Genomic DNA, 14,945 nt, shown 5'->3' with positions numbered 1-14,945 from the left:
GGATTAAGGGGTTCCAAGCAATTGTTCAGAAAACCAAGTCCATAGTAGTAGTAGTCTTCACCATTTTCATGCAACTAACTAATTTCCGTACGAGAACTGGAACACCATTCTAGTTATTTAAAACCATATAAACATCATACCAATCAAAGCAATTGCAGATTGAGATAAAATCTCTCTGCATTTTTGTCTACAACCTCATAATGTCTGTACTGGGACCAGGTTTTGAGTTTCATCCAAAGATTCTGTTGAGGGTGGCCGCCAACCGAACTCCACCTTCAGCAAGCCGCAAATTCACAATCGGCAAGCGAGATAGGAAATAGTCATCTGCATGCAGCACTTTTGTTATTGTCCTTCAATGATAAACATTACGAAAATGCCGAAATGTTGTGTAGTACCACTGGGGTTATGAGCTTCCACTTGTTATTGTCCTTCAATGATAAACATTACGAAAATGCCGAAATGTTGTGTGGTACCACTAGGGTTATGAGCTTCCACAAGAGGGGCCAGACGGGGGCCATGGATTGATATTTTGGGTCCACTGTGGATAGCCCATGTACTGAAAATCCCCAGATTGGAGAAAAATCCTACCCTTTCAATAGGGAGTACACAAATAGATTGATAGGATACAAATTACAGCCTTGGTTCACATACAACCAATTGGGGATTTGTGGTTCACGGATTATCAACGGTGAGGCCCATTTTATCAGTGTTTCAAATATTAACCATGGGCACCAAACCCAAATGGTGTCATATTGCCCATGCATTGTATAATACCTCGATGAAAATTAGCTAGTAGACAAGGGGAATCAGCTTACCTTCGAGTACTGAGCCTTCAGTTACACCTTTGTATGCCCAATCACATGCAGCATTAATACTTTCGGATGCGTATCTGCAGACAAAATCAATCTCTATCAATCATCTATTATCCATGTACTATTTAGCTGCATGTTCCTCATGAATTTTACTACAGCATGTTGACAAGAAATACTTATGGAAGTGCTGTGTGAAATCTAAATCATTAGATTGATTCACCGCTGTAGTAGATTTATATGTAGGCTTTGAAATATTGTGGATATATGAAACGTTTAACAGATAGCTACTTAGTGTTTGATGTCGGTGTCAACCTTGATATGGTCCATATGAATGCAGCAGAAATGTATGATTACCTAAACCGCTAACACCCCTACATTTTCCATCCCGAATCCCAAGATCTGGAATATCAGTAACTTGTAATACGGATAGCTATTTACCAATCCATAATTATGGTTCTATACTTCTACGTAGGTGAATTTGTACTGTCAATCTATATTCAGAACGTAGAGATTTATACTTCCATTTATGAAAAACTTGCACACGCACACACACCCACACACACACACACACACACACACACACACACACACACATAATATTATGCGTGTGGGACCAATAACAATAATATTCATATTTTATATTCAAATGTCAAGATCAATTAGCATATTAAACTATACTGTATGTACTGGAGTGGACCACATGATCCTAATCTAGCAGTGCCACACATTGTAGAAAGTAGCATACCAAGTACCCGTTCCCATAACACATGATCCTACCCTAGCGGTCCCACACATTGGAGAAATTAGCATACCGTGTACCCGTTTGCATACCATGTAGCAGAGGAACCTGCAATCCAGCTAACTTTGGCCAATACATTGACACTGAAGATGTTTTACATATATCCCTTATCTAATTAGATGTGTGTACATATCATTTACATTTTAATAATCTCATATTTTTGCCATTTTCTCTGGACCATCTTAGAAGATCAAGAGCACTAGCCAATCTAGAAAAAATAAAAAATAAAAATCAAGAACACTTCCTACCAAGTGGGGTAAGCGAAACTTACGTGTTTGGGCATGCATTTGCATTAGAGCTGCATTTTTCCCATTTCCGTACTTGATCTGCCCACTCGCCCTGTTATTGAAATGGAGATATGTATAAAGCAAAGAGCATTGAACCATAGTTCAAAAACTTGAAAACTCAACTTGTTCAAAGTCAAGCCGAGTTGGGTCGACTCAAAGGCTCGGTTGAGTCTTTACAGGACTCAACTTGATATTTATTAATAATATTAAAATGGTTGGGATATTAATAAATAGAGGTCTCAAGTCCAACCGGTTGGACCACAAATATCTGTCCACCCAGCAAGTAACTTCCAGCTTCTCATGTGTATGAGACATTCAACACGTCCAATAGGGTGTCGGCATCATAAGGATCACCTGGTAAAAAATTAGCCGCATCCCATAGAGGGGACTACACTTGTACTGACTCGAGTTGATTTGGTGAGTTTAGAGTCAAGTCAGCCAGTTTAAGAACTATGCAATACACAGGAAAAGGAGATGGTATCTATTAAGATGGATGCTTGCAAAAACAAGGTAGTTTTAAAGAAATCTACTTTCCATTTTCATTTGGTAGGTCATGTTAGATAGATTGTAAATAGTTATACCGTAATGTTTTGTTTGATTGCATCAATCATGTCTTCTACATTGGAGTTGTAAAATCTTTCTTCAGCTGTCTCAATGATGTTGTTATCCCAAACCTACATGCAATAGGATCAGTAACAGTTGCATGTATATCATCATTTATGTAGACACCATACATATATACATATTTATCTTATGCTGTGTATCAATGTCTAACGAACAAGCATGCATACATGCATACATATATGTATGTTTATGTATGCATGCGTATTAGTTTAGATAACTGAGTTTCGATGGGACTGAAAAAACTCACGTGATGGAGAACTGACTTCCTTGTGTACCAATGTATATCAATGGTGTTGCCTCCCCTATCTGAAGTAAAACCTACATGCAGTGGCTGAATTACACCCGCAAGATTAGTCACAAGAACAAAGAAAAATAGGAAAACTGAAACCCAAACCACGCGGACCAAAGAATACAGAGTCAAACTTTTATTTGGAAACAAGCTGTATATACCTGGTGGATGTCTCCCATAAAGTGAGAAAGGAAGAGAAGTGCTTCTGTGAGGTTATCTGATATCCGCCAACAATGATGATGAACAATCAAGAATCAGTTACAGTAGCCATATGATGTAATCTTTCGATCTTGATAAGTACAACACCCCCCTTGAAGGATTTGAGAAAGGTAACTTAAAAAATTCTGTCTTAAGCATGGTTTTAGAACAGAAAGCTCGACTCGACAGGTAACCGGGTCGAGCTAACATTGTATTTAAATACCATAAACCTTGGCTAGTTTATTCAAGTTTTGTCTGACTTTTATTGAGTCGACTCACTCAACCCAGTCACAACCTAGTTTTGACTAAATCAAATTTTGGAGTCTTGGTGAAATCTACTAGAGTCGAGTCTACTCGGCCAAGTTTTTTTTTTTTTTTTTTTTTTGAGTATCAAAATAGAAGTCCTCAGAATGACTTTGAGCAAGGTTATAAAACTTGGGTTTAGGGTGCAATATGGCTGGAGGCTGAAACAGTTAAAACTATTTTCAGTTAATGATAAAACCACCAAGCTTCTCCTGCAAAATTGAGTCAACCCATATGAGTCAACTCAATATGGGTGAGTATCAATTCGTTGGGTAGAAGCTAGAGAAGATTTGAGAAGGGTTCTTACATTGGCTTTCAGAAGAACCTCCATATGCAAGAAGCTGATCTGTGTAGTTGTTGATTGCCCCAGCAACACAGAATCCTTTCTCTCCACTTTCATCCTTACAATCCCCTGCATACATACACACCAAAACCAAATGTTACATTGTTCATCTTAACTGCCAGACAGTATAATAGTCACTGCTAGCTTAGACAATAATGGCTGGCATTGGGAAACAATCTTGTGTAGGACACCAACACCGAAACTCAACTCCGCTATTGGTTAACTAAGAAACAGCCCCAGGTTAATTGAATTAAAGATGCCACTTCTTATAAGTGATTATGTGATCGAGTTGACAGTATGCTCACTACTCCCGAGCCTTGACTTGGAACAAGTGGGCCCATGACTCAGTTATCTAGACCATTGATCCGACAGGCTTCATTGTGGAAATACATTTCATTTCCTCAATTACTTTTTAGAAAACCTAAAGATGATATAGTATTCTCTTCCTAACCTTTTTTTTGCAGACCAAGATAGAAGGATTAGGATTTTCAATCAGTGGGGGATTTTTAAGGAATCATCCATATTTGGTTAGGTGCATTAGATCAACAGCCAAGATCATCATGATGTGGGCCCCATTTGTCCAAATTAGCCATAAATTGTTGTTGATGTCTTAATTCTGTCAATAACAGGGTCAGTCGATGCCATCGATATACCACTCGATGCCACTGAGCAGAGGTCGATGCCATCGGAAAAATCCGAAAAATCCATGTTGGTTGCTGGAACGTTTTGGTGTGGGTACTCGATGTCATCGAATGTGTTCGATGCCATAAAGGTCCTCAATAGATTGTCGATGCCATCAAAGGTACCATCAAGCACGCAAGCAGAATTGCTTAAATGTGGGATTTGTTGCCTATTCCGGTTGTGATACTTTATATATCGGGTGTAATCGGGATTTGGGAATAGAGGAAGTGTCCTAGGGCTTTCTAATTTGTTTCTAGGGAAGGGCATAGCCAAGGCTTGTGAAGTAGATTCAAGACTTGTTCAACTTGGTAACACTCTCTCTTGTGATATCTGCTTTTATAGCGCATTACTCCTTGCGTTGTGACCTGGTTTTTTCCCGCAAGAGTTTTTACACGTAAAATTCGAATTGTTCTTGTTTGGACTTGCTTAATCCTTGGATAAGCAAAGGTGGACTTCCGCTATTGGTGACCAAACACATACAATTTCCCTTATTGTTTCTGCTGCTATCCATTGGTGACCAAACACCAATAGCATTTCCCTTATTGTATCTGCTGTTGTTGTTGTTGTAATCTTAGAACTCCAATATCAACAATTTCCTCAACATGATAAAATAAAAATAAAAATAAATAAATAAAAAGAGTCTGGAATGCATAAGTATACAATTCAAATGTACCTAGCAGAACATACAGGCATGTACATGCATCTGTGCAGGCACCCGGGTCGGCGCAATCACCCAAGTATGCAGTGCATGTACATCCTACACAAACAAGTACACATACGTGCAGGAAACATGCTGTCTCGAATAGAGAATGCAGACAGGAACTCACTGTTATATTGGTAGTTGCAGAGAGAATCTGGTGTATCAATGTAATGCAGGGGTCTCGACCAGTGGTACCGGAACTTCACACGATCTGCCCATGCACATAAGCTGGCGAGGTCGTTGTCAGCATAGTCTGGAAGCAGTTGCTTCACTGCATCTGCGGCGGTTTCACTCAACCGAGGCTGGAAGATTCAAAGAAAACAAATCACAGGCCTTAAAAACAACATAAGACTGAATTTTTTTTTATTAGGGATATACAAGATCATTCAAATTTTTTCAATGAAGGTGTGAAAAACAGATGACCTGAATTTTAAAGAATGAAAAGCAGAATTTGAGTAAAAGGAGTAGAAAACTAGACATTTGAATTGAACCCAAGTGAGCAAATCTCAGCCACTAAGACCAACCACAAAAATCTGAAATTTTGTACACAACCGCCATCAAAACCATTGAAAATTCATAGAAAGCATGACAAAAATGGAAATTTTAATACAAAAACAGATAACATTAGAGAACAAAATTGGTATTTGAAAGTCTGTATAGAACATAAAGAAACCAGCTTTTGGGTGTTAAGAACAACCACAAAAATACACACCAAACACCAAACACCAAATTTGATAGAAACAGAATGTAAGAACTAAAGATGAAAACCCAAAATTCAAATAGAGTAGAAAATGACAAAAAATTTCATTAAAAAAAGCGAAAAAGAAAAAAGAAAAGAAAAGAAAACCTGTGCTATTCTACAAACAATGACATGCCCATCAATTCCCCATCCATGAATGACTGGAAACAGGAATGCAAGTAAGATTAGAGCTGATATTTGGATTTTTGAAGCCATTTTTACTGAGAAATGGTGATAGAAGATTGATAGGATTTTGCAGAATTTTATATGTACAGTTAAGAAATCTGTGTGTGTATATATGGAAGAGGAATGCTCTAGTGCCCTCAATGCAATACAAGTTATAGTGCTCTCAGTAGCATTGAAATACATAGACAGCTAAATCTATTGATCTAGACTATTCATTAGATCCAGAACACATGTCGTGGTCTACCATGCAAACATTACACCAATCAGTTACATATTAACCATTTAATTATTGACATTTAATATGGACGGTACAGATCGTTTCCACAAAAATAGGTCCAATGAACATTTTCATCCATCTAATTTTGAGTACCCATCATGGATTGGTTATGATTCTCAAGAATCAATTTTGTTAGGCAATTGTAATCATTCCCATCCATGGCTTAGAAAAAGGATGGCTGTATATGATAAGGCCAAATTAAGGATTGTTTAGATCATCCAATCAGTGATATTTTTGCATCATAGACCATGAAAAATGTTTTAGACTTAATGGACGGTTCAGATCAATCGATTGGAGTGTACAAATGAACTGATGCAACGAGGAGCACTATGACTTCCAGTGCTCTGAAAGCATTGGAGCATTTCTCTGTGTGGAAAGTTGAAGAGATGATTGGAGGATTTTGGTGTGAAAGCGTTTTGAATGCAGTTTGAAAAGACCAAAATAATGAGTGGGAAATATTACGGTAGAGCTGTACGGTAGAGCTATCTTGATATGTATACGTGTCAGTGTCATTTGTCAATCGAGATTGTCCATCCAGTGGGACCCACTATCGTTGTCAATTGGATCAAGACACGCATCATTTGTTTGATCCTAGCCATCTGAAAAGTTGCCTTCAAAGCAACGGTAGTGGATAGAAGAATACAGTGGTCAACATTGAAAGTGAAGACACGTTGACGTCTGTGACCGTCCGATCACTGTGCGTTTCGAAACATAAGTAATCCTTGACACGTCCCACTAAATGGACAGTCTAGATTGACACAGATCACTATCACACGTGTAAGGTATAGATATGTATCTCCCATATTCAGGTCCTCTCGACTCTACCGTATCATCTGAGATTCCCCATTGCCGGATCTTCGGTTACGGCAGACGACCGAATAAGAACACACTAATTCCAGAAATTTTTATTCCCGGAATGCCCTACTCCTATCAGTCTTGGGAAAAGACCTATTTACCCTTGTGTTTGTCCATGAAAGGAATTGCTGTTTGGGCCCTTTAAGGATCCTGGACCATTGATCAGAAAGGCATATGATGGACGGTTAGTTCCTGAAGTATCTCCTACAGTGGATGATTCTAAGTCTCGGATCATTAACTTTAAATAAACGAATAGGAAAAACCAAAACAATGGTCCATAACGATAATGACAAATCCAATGGATAGAATCAGCTTACATGAAAAATATATGGCCATGCTACATGGCTCCATCATATCAACGGTCTAGATCACCATATAATGGGTCTAGGAATCCTGGGTTGCACTTGTATGAAATGGATGCACTAGGGAAGGGTGCATCACGATCTTTGAAGACTCTGACCGTAATAGGCCACGTGTCATACGTGCATAACAATCCAGACCATCCAAAATTTTGGCCCATTTTGGATGCAGCTATAAAATCACATTGATAGGATAATTCTAACCATCCAACTGGTGGCCACTAAATGAGCATTTAGGGTTCAAACTCGATTTCTGATGAGCCAAAAGTAAATCTTAACCTTTCAAAATACGTGGCAAGTGATCCGAGCCGTTCATCAGGTATTCTCTACGTTGGATGGGTCAAGCCCTGAAAATCACACTGATCGAGCAATCATGGCCGTTCTATCGGAGAGACGTTGTGGGAGGAAAATGGATTGCTATACGTACTACAAAAAGTTCCATTGACTCTTTATTTCGCCTAAAAAATCTCCAATCCAAGGGCTTTGATTGTATAATCTTTTTTAATCTTTGTGATATGGTCCATCCAAAGTAGGACCTATATGATGATCGGTTGTGATTTTTTACACGTGTGCCACGTGTAGAAAAGTGAGTAAAAGTGCCCAGGCGAGATTCTCTCCTAAAATGGGAACGCACTTCTGTCATTCTCGCAGGATGTCTTTCCGTTTTTTTGTGATGAATCATGAATGTTGGAAGATGAAACGGTTGTGCCGGATGTACCGGAAAACGGTACAGCCTTCTCTCCAAATCACACAACGGAAGGGTAAAGTTTCAATCATGGCCGTCCATTCTAGTGGACCTTATAATGGATGTATTATTTATAAAAACGTAACTATTAGACAAGATGATACATGATTTCGGTTTAATTTCCTGCACTAAATGTTGGACCATTAGCTACTTCTTTTTCTACCGTCGTTTTGAAAGCTAGCGATTAGATGGATGGATTTAAAGATTATACATATGGGAGGAACTAGATGGACGGTTCCGATTAAAAGTACCCGTGCCACGTGTACCAGGCACAGATGGCTCTAATACACCTCTACGGCGTATACCGAAAGAAATGTCGTAGCGTGCCGTTTGGGATTTCTCCCGAAACAAGTTGCCGTTTGGGATTTCAGTTTCCACGTGGCAGGTGATGGACCTACAACTGTTGTAGGGTGCCCAGAAAAAAATAATAATAATAATATGTGGGCCCAATCTTAACACTTGTGTGACATCTGCTCCGTTCATTTGTGCCAACTCATGTTAAAATGTTAGCCCAAAATCAGCTTAATCAAAGCTCAAGTGGGCCACACCACAAGGAACAGGCCTTATTGAAATTTCGTGAGTGCCATCGTGACTTATTTGCCATCCATTCTGAAATGACATCACCAAGTTCTATGGGCTCCACCATGATATATGTGTTGTATCATACCGTCCATCCATTTGGATTGAACGGTTACTATTAAAAACTTCTTGAGGCCATAGAAGTTTTCTATCAAGCTTATATTTGTGTTTTCCTTTCGCCCATGTCTGTGTTAACTTATGAACAGGTTAGATCTCAAATAAAATCACGGTGGGACTTAGGAAGGTTTCAACGGTGGGTGTCACTTTCCCACTGTTTTCTGTGATGGACTTACTTTAAGCTTTGGATCTGCCTCATTCTTTGTCTTATGCCCTAAAATGATCTCTCCAAACAGATGGACGGTGTGGATACAACAAATACATCATGGTGGGCCCACAAAACTTAGTGACGTCACTTCACTTGCCAATCTCGCTACTGAACGCGTCAGTAGCTAATCCGAGTCCGGTCAGCCGGGATCTTCATATTTAGGTAATTTTACGTTTGGAACTAAAACCCCGGCTGAGAGATAGAAAGGAGTAAGTGCTTAGGAGCTGGACGCATTAAATATGGAACGCAATGATGGTCGGATTCAACGGCTGGAAAGGGGGCAATAACGCAAGGGAGATTACTCCTCCAAAGGCTTGCTACGAAATTACGAAAAAATCCCTGGAAAAGCAACAGGCTTTGAAGCCCACCGGGCCGAAACAAGGAAGCCCACAAAAGCTGTGGGCCCGGCCTGATCTTTATTGCCAAGGCCGGTCGACTCGGATTCCCTAATGACCCTCGGTACTGGTTGAAGCTCTGTGGAGCCTGTATGTGTTTTATACACGCAGTCCATCCATTTTGACATATCGTTTATAGGGCATCGACCCAAAAATGAGACGGATCCAAAGCTCAAGTGGATCACACCACAGGAAACAGTGGGAATTTAATGCCTTCCGTTGAAAACTTTTTGTGGTCCATAGAAGTTTTAGATCAATCTGATTTTTATATTTTCCCTTCATTCAGATTTATGTAACTATATGAACAGGTTGGATGGAAAATAAACATCTCAGTGGGCACCAGGAAGATTTTAACCATAGATGTCACCATCCCCACTGCTTCATGTGGTGTGGTCCACTTGAGCTTTTGATCTGCCTCAGTTTTATGCTTGTAACCCCAAATGAGCTTGTAACATGAATGAATAGTGTGGATAAAATACATATATCATGTGGGGCCCATGGAGCTTTTCCAAGTACTGACCAGTACTGTGGTGGAGAGGTCACTACCAAATCTTTCTACCATACCAAAAGCTCGTATAAGTATGAATTGGGGTGTACTTTATCATTTAAATTTAATATTGGACAACTAACTACTTGATGTAAAAGCTCGAATGGATAAAATATGGTGAATCAATTCCTTTATCTTATACCCCAAGCCGTAGATCGCATGAATTAGGACCCCGGCCGAACCCCTCTTTCTTGTAGCATCCACTACACATGGGTTCCGCTTCACACGACACACCTGCCCCACCCAACCACCTCACTTGAGCCTAGTGTGAAAATGCTCTTATATTAGTTTTTATAATATTTTCTTAGCAAAGATCACCTAGATCCTTGAATTAGTGTAACACCTAGTAAGAACTATCATCTCCTCATTGTATATATACCCCGTGGTAACAGTAGCATGCAGAAAAAAAATGCATAAGGCCACAACATTGAAAATAACTAAAAGTAAGTTGAAACCTTTCACTTCTCCAAGTCATGGTTCCAAAATCTGGTTGGCTGAATAATCCTAACATTTGATTCATGACACTCGTTTAATGAAATACTACCGGTGGATTTTATTTTATTTTTCAACCGTCCAATAAAATCCGATATTTTGAATTGTTGATTTATGATACACATGAATTGGGACTCAGAATGTGGACAGTTTAGTTTGAATTACTTATATGCCTAATATGCAATTTCTATATAATTTCTAAAGTTCGTATGCCTCATTTCCAATTTCTATGTAATTTCTAAGCCCTTGCATATCATCTATCACATTTAGCCAGAGTATCAAAGTTTTTCTCATAATAGTAGATATTAAGGTTCTTTTCAATGTGCACTAAAATCATTAATTCGAAATATTTTAATTGCCTAATTCTAGAATTATGTAATTGTGTGTTTGGGTTAGCCTTAATTGATAAAATTGTAATTGCCAAATTAATAGAAAATCATAAACTTGGCAATTAAAAAAAAAAAAGGTTGAAATTTAGATATTGGAAAGAGGATGGTGATTCTTATTTTTGGATATGTGTTGAGCGTCCATACTTCCAGCAATTGATCCAACGGCTAGAATAATCACATCATGTGATCCATTTCAAGAATGGCCTGTAAATTAGACGGTCCACATTGATTAGGCATTCACCCTTTGAGGAGAATGGCATGAACTGTTCACCTCTAAAGTGTTGGTGTGGCCCATCTGTACTCCACTGGAGTCACATTTAAAGGAGGGATTTTTACAAATTCCTACATGGGCTATTTGCAAAGAGGTGCGTTCTACTGGCACCGGTACCACCTTAAGCTTACCAAGGTACCATGCAAATGTGGGGCCCAGTGGTGTGTATATCACATCCAACCCATCCATCAGATGTGTCCCCTCAGGTTATCCCAATGGCCTTAAAATCAAAATTTGGTGGGCCAGAGTACAGTGAACAAGGTAGGAAAGGATGCCCACCATTGATTCTCACCAGGGCCCATTTCAGTTATAGAACAGCCTTATTTTTGTCCTGACCCTTCATCCAAGGCAAATGAAGGGTATGAATGGCTTGGATTTCATATACACAAGATGGTGGGCCCCCTTACGCAAATCAAGTGGGAGCCTCTCCTCTCAACTTATCACCTCTGCTGTGACCCAACTGGGCTGATTTTTTAGAGAAAACGTTAGGCCACGCATATGATGGACAGGTCAGATGTCATAAATACATCATGTGGGCCCCACATCTTGTGGGTAACACCCAAGCATACCCCATTTGTCGTAACAGCACCAGTAATTTGTCATTATCACAGAAAGAGGTGCTCCATTAATGCCCCAAAAGCATTATAAGTTATAGTGCCTCTAGCTGCATGGGTTGAGAGGAACAGTACCATCGATTGATCTGAACTGTTCATTGAGCCCAAAACACATTTCTCAGGCCACCATGCAAAAATGGCACTTATCAGATGATCCAATCCAAACTTGATTTGGCCATATTTTCTAATACCATCCTTTTTCCAAGCCATGGATGGAATTGTGACAATTGCTTATTGTTTGTACCAAAATTCGTACAACCAGATAAATGGTGCAGATTTAGCTACGTGGCATTGAAGATATTTGAGAAGCATGCATTAAGGATTCGAAGATCAATTCACCTTTTCAAGACTGTTTTTGGCATTTTTTGTTTTCTTCATATAAATGTGAACAGTTTTTCCAGTCACGTCAGCCCTAAGCACATTCTAAGCATATGGTGAAGATAAGATCATGATCGACAAAATGTAATCGCTCTTTTTTCAACTGGTTGCATGTAAGGTCCAGCGCAACGTTGTGTGCGTAGGTTTAATTCTCCCCTGTCCAGTGGTGGTATACCCTTGGTATAGATCTAATCTCAGTCTGTCCCTGTGCATATGCCGTATCGACTCTTAGCCATAATCATTAGTTGTAATTTCCTTCCATATGTGCCTGTGTGCCAGATCTAAAATAAGACTTTAGCTTAAGAATCCATCCACCTACACTCATACATTGAGCTAATATTAGCCATTGCCTTTACCTCACTCATCAGCACACTGCTTTCGAAAGCACCCTACTTCTCTTAGCTAGGTTAGTTATCCTGTTGTAGTGGTAAGTTACATGTTTTTGCCCGCATATTCATCTCTCTCCAATATTTCCCGTTTCAACCATACAATAGTTGCACCTTTGAAAATTCTTAAATTTTTAAGGCAAAAAAAAGATCATTAGAGGAAAAACCCTAACCTTTGCCAATCGCTTAAGTAACGAGCACACGACGGTTGGCTGAATAGATGAACGGTCGAGCTCATAATTAAACATCGCTCTAACTCGACGCTAGAAGTCGGTGGTCATGGTTTGAATTAGACTCAATAGATTCTGGCACGCCCTCAATCCACACGTGTTCCACCCTGTTTTTCAATTCTTTAGGATAGGAAGGAAGGAAAGAATAAAAGTGGATTGAAACTTAGTTAAACTTGAGTTCAGGATAGAATTAATAGACGTAGAACAAAACCCAATAATTTTAGCATAAAGGCGAAGGCTCGATTCGTAGCCAGTATCTGATTCCCTTGGCATATCGGTGGGTGGCTGTGATGATAACCTACTCCTTTTGGAATGAATCCCTTGCTTTCTGTGGATCGACCCGCTACCTAATGATTCGGCCAAATTCAAAACCAACTCCTAACAAAAGTGATTCTTAGAATCATAAGCAATAGATGTTGGTCGCTAACAAATAAACAGATCAAATTATTTATTAGACCTATTTTTGTGTAAATGATCTTGACTGACCATATAAAATACCACTGATTGAGTGGTTATTATTTTTGATATTTAATTGCATTTTTTACCGTATGAGATGCTTGCATGGTTGCCCATAACATGGGCAGTGGACCTAATGTATAGTCTATATCAATGGATTGGACAGTCCAACTATCTCAATGCAACTAAATGCAACTATAAGCGTTGTGTTGTATGAGCAATGGAGCATTTCTCTATTTCAAATATAGGCTATTCAACTAATCTCATACACTTTTGAACGAACTCCAGTTTGACCGCATAAGCCGGAGATAGAGAAGAAGCTAGTGACAAGCTCTACTATTGTAGATCCTGTTCAAAGCACTCCTTAAATCAGGTCTACCTCATCAAGTTAAATAAAAATAATAATAATAATAATAATTGTTAGTTTTTACCATTGACTATTAACCATTGAGGCATTTTTTAAATGATGTAAATGTCCTCCAGCCAAATACACCACATGAAGGCCGAAAAACAAAAAGCCTACCATTTGCCAAAAAAAATGGAAAGAAAATAGCACAACTTCCTCTCCAAAGAAGTTCACCATTCACATACATCAATTTCGATTCGAGGAGGCTCATTGGGTTCTGCCATATTTAGATATGGAGATAGATCCAAAATGATGAAGAAAAAAAAAAAAGAGCGATACAGTTGTACTCATTTTTGTTAGTTTTTAAAACTATGAAGCTCTTCTAAATTAAGGTAACCATTCCCTGTAAGATTCTTAGCTGAGATTAAATGGATAGCTTTTATGAGATAATTAGCTTATTGTCTTTATATGAATACCACTTTTCTTTATGGGAGGAAAGTTATAAAGGGATAAATCTAAAAGATAGCAAGAAAGTCGATTTGATTATCCAGTGATCATACTATCAATTTTGGTATATGGTACTTGTATAGATTAAAAAATTATTAATTTTTAAACAAATATTTGAGTGTGACAAATCTAAGAATTTTATGTAGATGTAATACTACTTGATCCATGGGTAGATCTATATCCTTGGATTGTTGAAGCAAAGACAAACTTCGAATGCCATAACTAGAAGAGGGATCTTGTACTTTGGCCTTATTTTCTTACAGACTCTCTTTCCAACTATCATTCAATGTCTTTTCCTTCCATTCATAAAGTAGAACAAATGTAAATAAAGAAGAAGAAAAAGAAAGAAAGAAGAAAAGTTTTTAAAGGTAATAGCCTTTTTTTTTCTTTTCTTTTTTAGGTCTCCTTTAGGATATGGGAAAAATTATTTATGGGGTTCTTCCACACAATCTACATCGACTATTTGCAAGGCCTAATGATAGTGGATTCAAAAAATTCTTTATGGAGTGGTGACTGGTGAGGTTTATTATTGTATTATTATGGGTGATATTTGCTAATGATTGGACAGTCAAACTATCTAGATGCAACTTAAATGTAACTAGGAGCACTATAACTTAATATTGCTATGTGAGCATTGGAGCATTTCTCTATTACAAATGCATTTTTTTATTAAATTTTGCTAATAACCTCACTATAACTAGGAGCACTATAAATTAATACCACTTTCCTATATGAGAGAGAAGTTATAAAGGGATAAATCTAGGAGGGTTGGTCTAGCAAGTCAATTTGATTAGCTTGTTATATCATCATTTTGCCATATGGTGCTTGTAGAG

General features: G+C 38.5%; 1 protein-coding gene across 1 annotated transcript; it reads right to left on the bottom strand.

Annotated features, from left to right (window-relative positions):
• Positions 1-21: 21 nt before the first annotated feature.
• LOC131234724 (endonuclease 2) lies at positions 22-6,059 on the bottom strand. Its single transcript, XM_058231662.1, has 9 exons — positions 5,884-6,059; positions 5,164-5,338; positions 3,620-3,724; positions 2,973-3,028; positions 2,770-2,853; positions 2,480-2,572; positions 1,883-1,950; positions 816-889; positions 22-324 (listed from the first exon to the last, which is right to left on the bottom strand). The coding sequence occupies exons 1-9, from the start codon at positions 5,989-5,991 to the stop codon at positions 230-232; spliced, it is 858 nt and encodes a 285-aa protein (XP_058087645.1). The 5' UTR covers positions 5,992-6,059; the 3' UTR covers positions 22-229.
• Between the last annotated feature and the right edge of the window lie 8,886 nt (positions 6,060-14,945).

The sequence above is a fragment of the Magnolia sinica genome, chromosome 19 (genome assembly GCF_029962835.1).
Source record: "Magnolia sinica isolate HGM2019 chromosome 19, MsV1, whole genome shotgun sequence".
Lineage (NCBI taxonomy): Eukaryota > Viridiplantae > Streptophyta > Magnoliopsida > Magnoliales > Magnoliaceae > Magnolia > Magnolia sinica.
This window is presented reverse-complemented; position numbering and strand designations above follow the sequence as displayed.